We start from the raw sequence: 12,505 nt of genomic DNA on the forward strand, positions 1-12,505 counted from the left end.
TCACTACGTTGCCCATGTTGGTCTTGAACTCCTGAGCTCAAGTGATCCTCCTGTCTTGTCTCCCAAAGTGCTGGGATTACATGAGGCACCTCGCCCGGCTGTCCTTTGTGTTTTTAAAAATACTTTTATCACCCAAATATTCACCCCAAGATAATTTTCTTTGTGCTCATTTTTAATATATTTGATACACTCATTTGTAATATATTTGATATAACTAAAACCTCTTTTAGTTAATAGGCTCCTCCTCTACCTCTTTTCATTTCCTTGTAATGTATTTGTTAAAGAATCCAGGCTGCTTGACATAGTTTATCAGTCTAGATTTTGCTAACTGTGCAGTTACAGACTGAATGTTTGTGAATTAGGAGGTAATTATTCTGAGGTAACAAATATTACTTAGTGTTTGGTTTTGTTAGCTAGTTGCTCTGTTTATGTGACAATTTGAAAAGTTTGAAAAACTATCCTGCTGCTGCCATCTTCCCAGAATCCCTGGTTCTTTTTAGTTTCTATTTCTCATTGAGATTCTCCATCTGTTCGCTCATTATGTCTACATCTTCCTTTAACATATCTATAACAGCTACTTTAGAGTCCTTCTGCTAATTGGAACATTAAGATCATTTCTCTCTCTTTTTTTTTTTTTTTTTTTACCTTTTTCTTAAGATGGAGTCTCACTCTGTCGCCCAAGCTGGAGTGCAGTGGTGCAATCTCAGCTCACTGCAACCTCCCCCTTCCTGGTTCAAGAAATCTTCCTGCCTCAGACTCCTGAGTAGCTGGGATTACAGGCGCCCGCCACCACGCCCAGCTAATTTTTGTATTTTTAGTAGAGACAGGGTTTCACGTGTTGGCCAGGTGGTCTTGAACTCCTGACTTCAAGTGATCCACCTGCCTCGGCCTCCCAAAGTGCTAGAATTACAGGCGTGAGCCACTGTACCTGGCCGGGATTATTTCATCATCAGATTTTCTTGAATACAGGTCACAATTACCTGTTTCTTCTCACGTCTAGCAATTTTGTTAACTTGGATAGATTCAAACTACAAACTCTGTTTTCACTGGGAAGCAACTAAAATATCTTCTCAGTTTATTCTGCTGCTAGCTGCTGGTATTTTGCTGAGCCTCGTGAGGCCTCCTCAGAACACACAGTTTAGTGATCAGCCAAGGATTTTTAAATATTCTGTATGCAGATTTTGGGGCTCACAGTTTCCGCGAGCCCTTCTCGTCAAGGATTTTCCTTCATCTTTCTGGCTATCCTGCCAGCACGTAAATCTGTCCTTTGATATCTTAAATCGATAAGGCTGTGGCTTTCTGCTGCCCAAACTATGTGCACTGGGCAATGTCCACAGGCAAAAAGCCCTATTCACCAAATTTATCCATTATACTTTTTCTTTTTTTTTTGAGACAGAGTCTTGCTCTGTAGCCCAGGCTGGAGTGCAGTGGTGCGATCTCGGCTCACTACAAGCTCCGCCTCCCGGGTTCACGCCATTCTCCTGCCTCAACCTCCCAAGTAGCTGGGACTACAGGTGCCCACCACCACGCCTGGCTAATTTTTTGTATTTTTAGTAGAGACGGGGTTTTACTGTGTTAGCCAGGATGGTCTCGATCTCTGGACCTTATGATCCGCCTGCCTCAGTCTCCCAAAGTGCTGGGATTACAGGCATGAGCCACTGTGCCTGGCCAGTTTTTTTGTTTTTTTTTTTTGAGATGGAATCTCACTCTGTCACCCAGGCTGGAGTGCAGTGGTCCAATCTTGACTCACTGCAACTTCCATCCCTTGGGTTCAAGTGATTCTCCTGCCTCAGCCTCCCAAGTACCATGCTCAGGCTAATTTTTGCACTTTTAGTAGAGATGGGGTTTCACCATTTTGGTCAGGCTGGTCTTGACCTCCTGATCTCAGGTGATCTGCCTGCCTCGGCCTCCCAAAGTGTTGGGATTAAAGGTATGAGCCACCACGCCTGGCCCATTACAGCTTTTTAAAAATGGACTTTTACCTGGCTAACACAACCGTCTTAGAAAATAATAAGGAGCTTTGCAACCTAACTTGACCAGGAATGGACCTATAGTGTTTCTTTAGTCATTCATTCCAAATATAGCCATATTCCAACTCATACTCCTAAGAAGCAGTGGGGTATGTTACTCTGTAGAAACCCTACCTGCCATTGACTGGCCAGGTACGTGTGATGTCACTCACATAGCCGGAAGACTCACAACCTCCATCCAGAAGCACCATTTCCCCATCCTGGAACAAAGTAAGACAGGTTAAAGTGGATAAGCTCATGATTATAAGTTGTTTCTAGTAATCCTAATCCAAAGTATGCCTTTTTTTTTTTTTTTTTTGAGACGGAGTTTCACTCTTGTTGCCCAGGTTGGAGTGCAATGGCATGATCTTGGCTCACCACAACCTCCGCTTCCCAGGTTCAAGTGATTCTCCTGCCTCAGCCTCTGAGCAGCTGGGATTATAGGTGCTTGCCACCCCACCTGGCTAATTTTGTATTTTTAGTAGAGATTGGATTTCTCCATGTTGGTCAGGATGGTCTAGAACTTCCGACCTCAGGTGATCTGCCCACCTCGGCCACCCAAAGTGCAGGGATTACAAGCGTGAGCTATCGCACTTGGTCCATTTTTGTTTTAAAAGCTCTAATTTGAAGGACACTAATTGCTGGTTTCTTCTATTTATCTACACAGCATCTAAACTTTTCAGATGTTTGAAACACGGGGCATGTGAAAACAAAACAAAACTTTTCAGATGAATTCACACTGCCTCAAGAAAGTTGGCAATGCATAGTGTTTAAGTGTATGGGCTTTGGAACCAGATTCCTTGGGATTGAATTACTAGGTATAAACATTAGCACACCGTAAATATCACTATTATTGGTTTTTTTTTTTTTTTTTTTTTTTTGAGACGGAGTCTTGCTCTGTCCCAGGCTGGAGTGCAGTGGCCGGATCTCAGCTCACTACAAGCTCCGCTTCCCGGTTTACGCCATTCTCCTGCTCCTCTCAGCCCCAAGTAGCTGGGACTACAGGCGCCCGCCACCTCGCCCCTAGTTTTTGTATTTTTAGTAGAGATGGGGTTTCACCGTGTTAGCAGGATGGTCTCGATCTCCTGACATCGTGATCCGCCCATCTCGGCCTCCCAAAGTGCTGGGATTACAAGCTTGAGCCACCATGCCCGGCCTATTATCGTTTTTTTTTTTTTTTTTTGAGGCGGAGTCTCGCTCTGTCGCCCGGACTGGAGTGCAGTGGCGGATCTCAGCTCACTGCAAGCTCCGCCTCCCGGGTTTACGCCATTCTCCTGCCTCAGCCTCCCGAGTAGCTGGGACTACAGGCGCCCGCCACCTCACCCGGCTAGTTTTTGTATTTTTAGTAGAGACTGGGTTTCACCGTGTTAGCCAGGATGGTCTCGATCTCCTGACCTCGTGATCCGCCCGTCTCGGCCTCCAAAGTGCTGGGATTACAGGCTTGAGCCACCGTGCCCGGCCTATCGTTTTTTTAAAGAAAAAAAACCCCATATGCTTTTGCTTTGTTGGTATATGAAAAAAGAAAAAAATAATCCTATATACGTTGGTATGCTGGGCCTTATTCAAACACAGCCACCCTTAAACATTTAACCTTGGAATATCAATTCCCTCTTTTTTTTTTTCTTTTTTTCAAGACAGAGTCTTGCTCTGTCGCCCAGGCTGGAGTGCAGTGGTGTGATGTCAGCTCACTGCAACCTCCGCCTTCTGGGTTCAAGCGATTCTCCTGCCTCAGTCTTCCAAGTAGCTGGGACTACAGGCACACGCCACCACACCTGGCTAACTCTGTTGGCCAGGATGGTATTGATCTCTTGACCTCGTGATCCGCCCGCCTCAGCCTCCCAAAGTGATGGAATTACAGGCATGAGCCACCGCGTCAGGCCCCACTCCCCTTTTGCTCTCCATCATAATACATGTGGGGAAAGAAGAAAACTTTAAGTATATCTCTAGCTTTCTAATTGTCATGTTATGCTGAAATTATCTCTCTATGCCCGTGAAGACAGAGTATATATTATTCATATCTAAGTAAGTACAACATTTGACAAACAGTAGAATAATGAGTAAATAACATATAGTAACGGCAACTTAAAATAATGGATGTGATTTTTCGTTTTTGGTAAAAGATGGAATAAATTTCTGCTAGTAAGCAACTAAATCCTGGATAAAATGTATTTTATGAAATGTTGACTTTTTTTTTGAGATGGAGTCTTGCTCTATTGCCCAGAGCTGGAGTGTAGTGGTGCAACCTCAGCTCACTGCAATCTCCGCCTCCCAGGTTCAAGCGATTCTCCTGCCTCAGCCTCCCGAGTAGCTGGGAATACAGGCATGTGCCACCATGCCCAGCTAATTTTTTTATTTTTAGTAGAGACAGGGTTTCACCATGTTGGCCAGGATGGTCGTGAACTCCTGGCTTCAAGTGATCTACCTGCCTTGGCCTCCCAAAGTACTGGGATTACAGGCATGAGCCACTGTGTTTGGCCTATATTTTATTTTTTGTTTGAAGACAGGGTCTTGCTCTGTTGCCCAGGCTGGAGTGCAGTGGTGTGATCACAGCTCACTGCAACCTTGAACTCCTCAGGCTCAGATGATCCTTCTCACCTTAGCCTCCCAAGTAACTGGGACTATAGGCGTGTGCCATCATGCCTGGTTCATTTTTGTATTTTTTTGTAGAGAGAGGGTTTCACTATGTTGCCCAGGCCAGTCTCGAACTCCTGCGTTCAAGGTATCTGCCTGCTTTGACCTCCCAAAGTGCTGGGATTACAGATGTTAGCCACCTCACCCAGCCTATGATATTTATGAGTTAAAAAAAATTCCTCCAAACTACATATAGAGTATACAATTTGTATAGAGTTTATAAACAAGCAGTAGCTAATTAATACTGTTTGGGGAGTCCTATGTATGTAATACAACTATTTCTTAAAAGTCAAGGGAAAAACAAAATTTAGGTTACCAGTTACCTTTGAGGAAGTGGGATGGGACAGCATAAGGGTAGGTGTGCTTTATTGCTACTGTTCTAGCTCTAAAATTGACTGCCTGGTTTATGGGTAATTTTTGTTTTTGTTTTTTTAAATTATGCTATATAATTTACATGTTTCCTATATTTTTTTCTTTTGGATTTATTGAATACCAAATCAGTAAAGAAATGGACTTAGTAAAGGAATACACAATTCCTTCACTTGTATAGTCACATGGGAAGAAAATCATAGAAAATATGTTCCCTCACAGCTAACAGCGATTTCTTAAAGTCTTTCTGCCCAGAAAATCCGCTTGGCTCACTGTTGTTGCTGCAAGTCCTTAGAGAATGAGAGTTATAGCGAAATGAGCAGAGGCTTTATAGTAGAATACTTGGCTCTGCACTAATATGTTGTTTTAGGTTTTAAAATATTTAAATATTTATTTATTTATTTAGAGACAGAGTCTTGCTCTGTAGCCCAGGCTGGAGCGCTGGAGTACAGTGGTGTGATCTCGGCTCACTACAACTTATGCCTCCCGGGCTCAAGCAATTCTCCTGCCTCAGCCTCCAGAGTAGCTGGGATTACAAGCACGTGCCACCACACCTGGCTAATTTTTGTAGTTTTAGTAGAGACGTGTTTCACCATCTTGGCCAGACTGGTCTCGAACTCCTGACCTCAAGTGATTCACCTGCCTTGGCCTCTCAAAGTACTAGGATTACAGGCCTGAGCCACCACACCTGGCCTATGTTGCTTTATTTTTTAAAGTTCATTTTCCTCATCTATTAAAAAGTCATGTTAATATTTGCTCCTTTCTAACATAGCTAATTTAAGGATAAAATGAGATAATGTCTGTAAAACCATTTATAAGCAATAAAATACTTTTAAAATGTCAGCTAATTTGTGAAAGCTGAAGGTTAGGGGACCATGAGGTTAGCAGGTTTTCTACTAGAGTATCTGGACCTAGTGGGAGTAGCACTGAGGGCATTTCACATACCTTGATGAGTTGATTATTCTTCACATAGTGCAAAGTGTTTGACCGATTACCACCAGCCACCACAGGTGGATAGGCTAAGATGTCTGCACCACGAGCCCGGCATTCAAATTCAAACTGTGAAAAACAACAGCAAGGTATGACTCAAAGGGTTTCTGTAGGGCTGCCCCAGCCCAGGCTCTCTTCAACAGCCCATACCTCCATACCAGTACTTATCTTAAGTTATTACTGGAAAACTATTCATCATACCTAACCAAACCTTTTATGCTGTAATTTTAGTCCATTTCTTTTATTCTAACCCCATGTACTATAATCTATGTTAAGTATACTCTTTTATTCCCATAAATCCTGTTATTTCAACCCTATTATTAAATCTGTTCTTTTTTCTTTAGTGTTCTCTAAATTTCTTATAATTTTCAAATTAAGTCCAGAAGACAGAAAACTATGATGAAGGCTGAGCCTTGAAAGACAATCATGTAAGGTTACTATTTGTTTATTCTTATTTAGCTAAACACTGAAATGTGACTTAAATTTTTAACAACAGGTCTAAATTACTAATTCCAGTCTTTCAAATAGCTACAAATCTAAATGCTCTGGAAAAGTGAAAAAGGATGCTAGGAAAATTGCAGTCCTACTAATTTCACTATGTTCTAGGATACAGGATGGAGCTGGAGGTTGGTGAGTATCTGCTACTATCTACAGCACTTTCTCAACCTCTATTTTTTTTTTTTGAGACACGGTATTGCTCTGTCACCCAGGCTGGAGTGCAGTGGGGCAATCATAGTTCACTATAGCCTGAATCTTCCAGGCTCAAGCCATCCATCCACCTCAGCCTCCAGAGTAACTGGACTATAGGTATGTTACCATGCCCAACTACTTTTTAAAAATTTTTTGTAGAGATGAGGTCTCAGTATGTTGCCCAGGCTGGTCTCGAACTCCTGGGCTCAAGTGATCCTCCTATCTCAGCCTCCCAAATTTTACAGGCATGTGCCACCACGCCTGTCCTCAGCCTTTTTCTTTTGAGACAGTCTTGCTCTGTTGCCCAGGCTGGAGTGCAGTGGCATGATCTTGGCTCACTACAACCTGTGCCTCCCAGGTTTAAGTGATTCTCGTGTCTCAGCCACCTGACTAGCTGGGATTACAGACATATGTTACCACACCCAGCTAGTTTTTGTATTTTTAGTAGAGATGGGGTTTTGCCATGTTGGCCAGGATGGTCTCGAACTCCTGGCCTCAAGTGATTCGCTTGCCTTGGCCTCCCACAGTGCTGGCATTACAGGCATGAGCTCCACGCCCAGCCCTCAGCCTCTTTTTGACATGGACCTAAACAGTATTACTTTTGTCACCTCGCATTGCTAAATGTTCCCTTCATCATCATCTGTTCTACTTTGCAATTTTCTTCCTTTAATTGTAACACAGTATATTTTAGACTTAAAAATGACCAGTGATATTTCAGAAACAAATACTCTCCAATGACATGCTGGTCATCACTATCGTGAAAGCAAATTGCACTACCATTTCTGCAAATCAAATTACTTTATTATATTCACCTCCAACAAGACAGTGAAGCTAAGCATCTGAATCTCACCTTAGCATAAAGAAAGCCTTCTTCCACAGGGGCTTTGCTGGCAAACATGGTTTCTATGAAAGCCTGCAAAGAGAGAGGAGGATAAAAAGAACATGACCTCATTCTGTGTTGCTTACTCGAACATTCAAAATACTGGAGCTCAAATGAAAAGCACCTTTCCCCACAATTTTGTCAACCTGAAGTTGTGACTTACTGGGGATAATAATATAGATTTCTGAAAGGAAAACATTTTGCTTTGATGTGAATGTGTCCCCTCCAAAATTCACGCTGCAATTTAATCCCCATTGGGGTGATAGTAAGAAGTGGGGCCTTTTGGGTAGTGATTAAATCTTGAGGGTTCTGCCCTCATAGATGGGATTAGTGACCTTATAAAGGGGCTTGGGGGAGTGAGTTTGGCCCCTCTTGGTTTTCTGTCCCTTCTGCCATATGAGGATACCTAGAGGGTGTCATCTGTCAGGAATGTCCCTTCACCAGACACTGAATCTGCTGGCACCTTGACCTTGAACTTCCCAGCCTCCAGAACTTCGAGGAAATACATTTCTATTGCTTATAAATTATCCAATCTCAGGTACTTTGTAATAGCAGCACATACTAAGATACACATTTGCTATTTACATAACAAAATGCCTCAATAGCCCCATGTATGAAATTATGGATTGAATGGTCTAGTCTACATCAAGGTTTCCCAACCTCAGTACTACTGACATTTGGGGCCAGAAAATTCCTCGTGGGAGAGCTGTCCTGTTCTATGTAGGATGCCAGAAGCATTCCCAATTGTGACAACAGGACATTACCAAAATGCTCCCCAGGGGACAAAACTGCCCCCCAACGAAAACCACTGGCCTATAGTATAAGTACTTTTTTTGTTGTTGTTGTTGAGACAGAGTCTCGCTCTGTCGCCCAGGCTGGAGTGCCGTGGCCGGATCTCAGCTCACTGCAAGCTCCGCCTCCCGGGTTTACGCCATTCTCCTGCCTCAGCCTCCCGAGTAGCTGGGACTACAGGCGCCCACCACCTCGCCCGGCTAGCTTTTTGTATTTTTTTTTTTAGTAGAGACGGGGTTTCACCGTGTTAGCCAGGATGGTCTCGAACTCCTGACCTCGTGATCCGCTCGTCTCGGCCTCCCAAAGTGCTGGGATTACAGGCTTGAGCCACTGCGCCTGGCTTCACTTTCTTGATAGTGTCCTTTTAAACAATTTTTTAAAAGTTTTTAAAATTCTTTCTTTTTAATAAAAAGAGAGGAGGTCTCACTATGTTGCCCAGGCTGCTCTTGAACTCCTAAGTTCAAATGATCTCCCCGCCTTGGCCTCCCAAAGTGCAAGGATTACAGGAATGAGCCACCATGCCCAGTCCCTTTGTTTTTTATTATTTTAAAAAATTATTGTTTTGAGACAGGGTCTCACTCTGTTACCCAAGCTGAAGTGCAGTGCTGCGATCTTGGCTCACTGAAGCCTCTGCCTCCCAGGCTCCAGTGATCCTCCCGCCTCAGTCTTGTGAGTAGCTGAAACTACAGGACCATGCCACCACACCCAGCGAACTTATTTTTGTATTTTTCACAGAGATGGGGTTTTTCCATGTTGCTCAGGCTGGTCTCAAACTCCTGGGCTCAAGAGATCCGCCCGCCTTGGCCTCCCAAAGTGTTGGGATTACAGGCGTGAGCCACCACACTCAGCCTTTTCATTTATTTTTTTTTTTTTTTTTTGAGATGGAGTCTGGCTCTGTTGCCCAGGCTGGAGTGCAGTAGCTGGATCTCAGCTCACTGCAAGCTCCGCCTCCCGGGTCTACGCCATTCTCCTGCCTCAGCCTCCCGAGTAGCTGGGACTACAGGCGCCTGCCACCACGCCCGGCTAGTTTTTTGTATTTTTTTTAGTAGAGACGGGGTTTCACCGTGTTAGCCAGGCTGGTCTCAATCGCCTGACCTTGTGATCCACCCCTCTTGGCCTCCCAAAGTGCTGGGATTACAGGCTTTCATTTATTCTTAAATTAAATTGTTTAATTAACTACTTTGTTTTTCGGACAGAGTCTTGCTCTGTTGCTCAGGCTGGAGGGTAGTGGTGTGATCTTGGCTCACTGCAACCTCCTCCTCCCAGGTTCAAGCAATTCTCCTGTCTCAGCCTCCCAAGTAGCTAGGATTACAGGCACTCACCACCATACCTGGCTCATTTTCTGTATTTTTAGTAGAGACGGGGTTTCACTATGTTGGCCAGGCTGGTCTGGAACTCCTGACCTCAGGTGATCTGCCCACCTCAGCCTCCCAAAGTACTGGAATTACAGGCATGGGTCACGGCGCCCGTCCTTTTTTTTCTCTAAGGCTGTTTCTCTGTGTGAGAAAAATGTCCTTTGATGTACAGAAGTTTTAAACATTGATAAATTCTAATTTATCTACTTTTTCTTTTGGTGTCTGTACTTTCGGTATCATACTTAAGAATCCTTTGGCAAATCCAAGGTCGGGAAGATTCACCCTTATGTTTTTTCCTAATAGTTTTATAATTTTAGCTCTTAAGTTTAGGTCACTGATCCATTTTATTTATTTATTAACTTAATTTGTGAGATAGAGTCTTGTTCTGTTGCCCAGGCTGGAATGCAGTGGTGTAATCTTGGCTCACTGCAATCTCCGCCTCCTGGCCTGGGTTCAAGTGATTCTCCTATTGCCACACGGCAGCCTGGGAACAAAGGGAGACTCTGCCTCCCGAATACGCAGGATTACAGGCATATGTCACCACACTTGGCTAATTAATTTTTAGATAACGTGTGAAGTAGGGGTACAACTTCCTTTTTTTTTTTTTTTTTTGAGCTAGAGTCTCGCTCTGTCACCAGACTGGAGTGCAGTAGCGTGATCTTGGCTCACTGCAACTTCCACCTCCCAGGTTCAAGCAATTCTCCTGCCTCAGCCTCCCAAGTAGCTGGGATTACAGGTGCCCACCACCACGTCCAGCTAATTTTTGTATTTTTAGTAGAGACAAGGTTTCACCATGTTGGCCAGGATGGTCTTATCTCTTGACCTTGTATCTGCCCGCCTCGGCCTCCCAAAGTGCTGGGATTACAGGTGTGAGCCACCGTGCCCAGTCACAACTTCATTCTTTTGCATGTGGATATCCAGCTGTCCCAGCACAACTGACTTATTTTTTTAAAAATTCATCCTTGGTTTGCTATGGCACATGTTTGAAACCATGGAATGTGGAAATGATAGACCCTGAACTTCACGAGCTAGCAAAATGGATTCGGAGGGAATTCTGAATTGCTGGTAGGTCTAAATATTCAGTAGTTTGGTTAGTGCCTTCAGTGCTGGCTGAAAGTAAGCTCAGAATCTCTTTGAGCTTCTCTTTTTGATCAACAGATGGAGCTCCAACCCAAAGAAACTGGGCTACTACTTTTTTTTTTTTTTTTTTGAGAGTCAACTGAGACCAACCACAGCTAAAATAATTCGAGCGGCAAGTTGACAGTGATGGGTAAAAAAACACGGATGTAAGGGGCTATTCAGTGAAGAAAATGAGCCATTCTCTAGATTATTACATGCAATACCTTGAGGAACTCTTGTTAAAAATGGTTCCTGAGAATTTTAGATCAAAGAACAGTATCTCTCATTTTGAATACTGCTGAGTGAGAGAGAATGGTTCACAGGAAAACCCCTAGTTTATTAAAATGGATGAAGGGAGGGGCCTATCATTCGTTATCTAGATATGGGCAACTGTCCTGCCCCTCCCTCATCATACAGTCAGTGTCTCCTGAAGCTGCAGAAATGCTGTGGATGCAGACGGTATGGTTCTGGTTGTATGAGGACAGAAATGAACTCCATTATGGGCTACCCCTCACCCAGGCTATGACTGATACTGTGATAAAAGGCATCCACCAGCATGAACTTCATATGTGGCTTTGCTGTTAGATCTCAGGAAGATGTAAAAAGGCAGTTTAAGATCTTTTATCCCAACTTCCTGGATAATAAAAAGATAGTAAGTTTAGGACTTTACAAAAGAAATAAAATCAAGAAAGGGGGCATGAAAAAGAATAAGGTTAGACCCTTAGTTTATACCATATATAAATACTAACTCAAAATGGGTCAAAGACCTAAACAAAAAACTTTAAAACTCTTAGAAGAAAACACAGGGGAATATCTTTGTAACACTGGGTTTGGTAATATTTTCTTGGATATGACACCAAAAGCACAGTTAACAACACCAAAAAAACAAACTGGACTTTATAAAAATTTAAAAATCTTGAGTATTAAAGGATGCCATCAATAGTAAAAAGCCAACCCTCATAATGGGAGAATATTTGCAAACCATATATCAGATTAGGAATTAATATCAAAAATATATAAGGAATTCCTACAACTCAACAACAAAAATACCCAGCCCGATTTAAAAAATGGGCAAAGGAACTGAACTGGTATTTCTCCAAATAAGATATACAAATGACCAATAAACACATGAAAATATCCTCAACATGTTAAGGAAATGCAAATAGAAACTATGAGATGTCATTTCACACCCATTAAGGTGGCTAGTACTCAAAAAGAGAAATGCAAATCAAAACCACAATGAGATACCATCTCACACCAGTTAGAATGGCAATCATTAAGAAGTCAGGAAACATAGATGTTGGAGAGGATGTGGAGAAATAGGAACACTTTTACACTGTTGGTGGGATTGTAAACTAGTTCAACCATTATGGAAAACAGTATGGCGATTCCTCAAGGATCTAGAACTAGATGTACCATATGACCCAGCCATCCCACTACTGGGTATATACCCAAGGATTATAAATTACTCTACTACAAAGACACATGCACACGTATGTTTATTGCGGCACTATTCACAATAGCAAAGACTTGGAATCAACCCAAATGTCCATCTGTGACAGACTGGATTAAGAAAATGTGGCACATATACACCATGGAATACTATGCAGCCATCAAAAAGGATGAGTTTGCGTCCTTTGTAGGACATGGATGCAGCTGGAAACCATCAT

The 12,505-nt window shown here is 42.9% G+C and overlaps 1 protein-coding gene across 7 annotated transcripts in view; it reads right to left on the reverse strand.

Annotated features, from left to right (window-relative positions):
- The window catches only part of XPNPEP3 (X-prolyl aminopeptidase 3), a 69,333-nt gene that overhangs the window by 11,251 nt on the left and 45,577 nt on the right, over window positions 1-12,505 (reverse strand). For 6 of the 7 annotated variants that reach the window (XM_033233836.1, XM_033233832.1, XM_033233837.1 and 3 more), the window contains 3 exons: window positions 7,540-7,602; window positions 5,955-6,068; window positions 2,145-2,230 (listed from right to left, as the gene is read on the reverse strand). In XM_033233836.1, coding sequence (XP_033089727.1) covers window positions 2,145-2,230; window positions 5,955-6,068; window positions 7,540-7,602 — 263 coding nt within the window. The remainder of the gene's footprint in view (window positions 1-2,144; window positions 2,231-5,954; window positions 6,069-7,539; window positions 7,603-12,505) is intronic. The other variant, XM_033233833.1, reaches the window with a different exon arrangement.

The sequence above is a fragment of the Trachypithecus francoisi genome, unplaced genomic scaffold (assembly GCF_009764315.1).
Source record: "Trachypithecus francoisi isolate TF-2019V2 unplaced genomic scaffold, Tfra_2.0 Lachesis_group14, whole genome shotgun sequence".
Classification (NCBI taxonomy): domain Eukaryota; kingdom Metazoa; phylum Chordata; class Mammalia; order Primates; family Cercopithecidae; genus Trachypithecus; species Trachypithecus francoisi.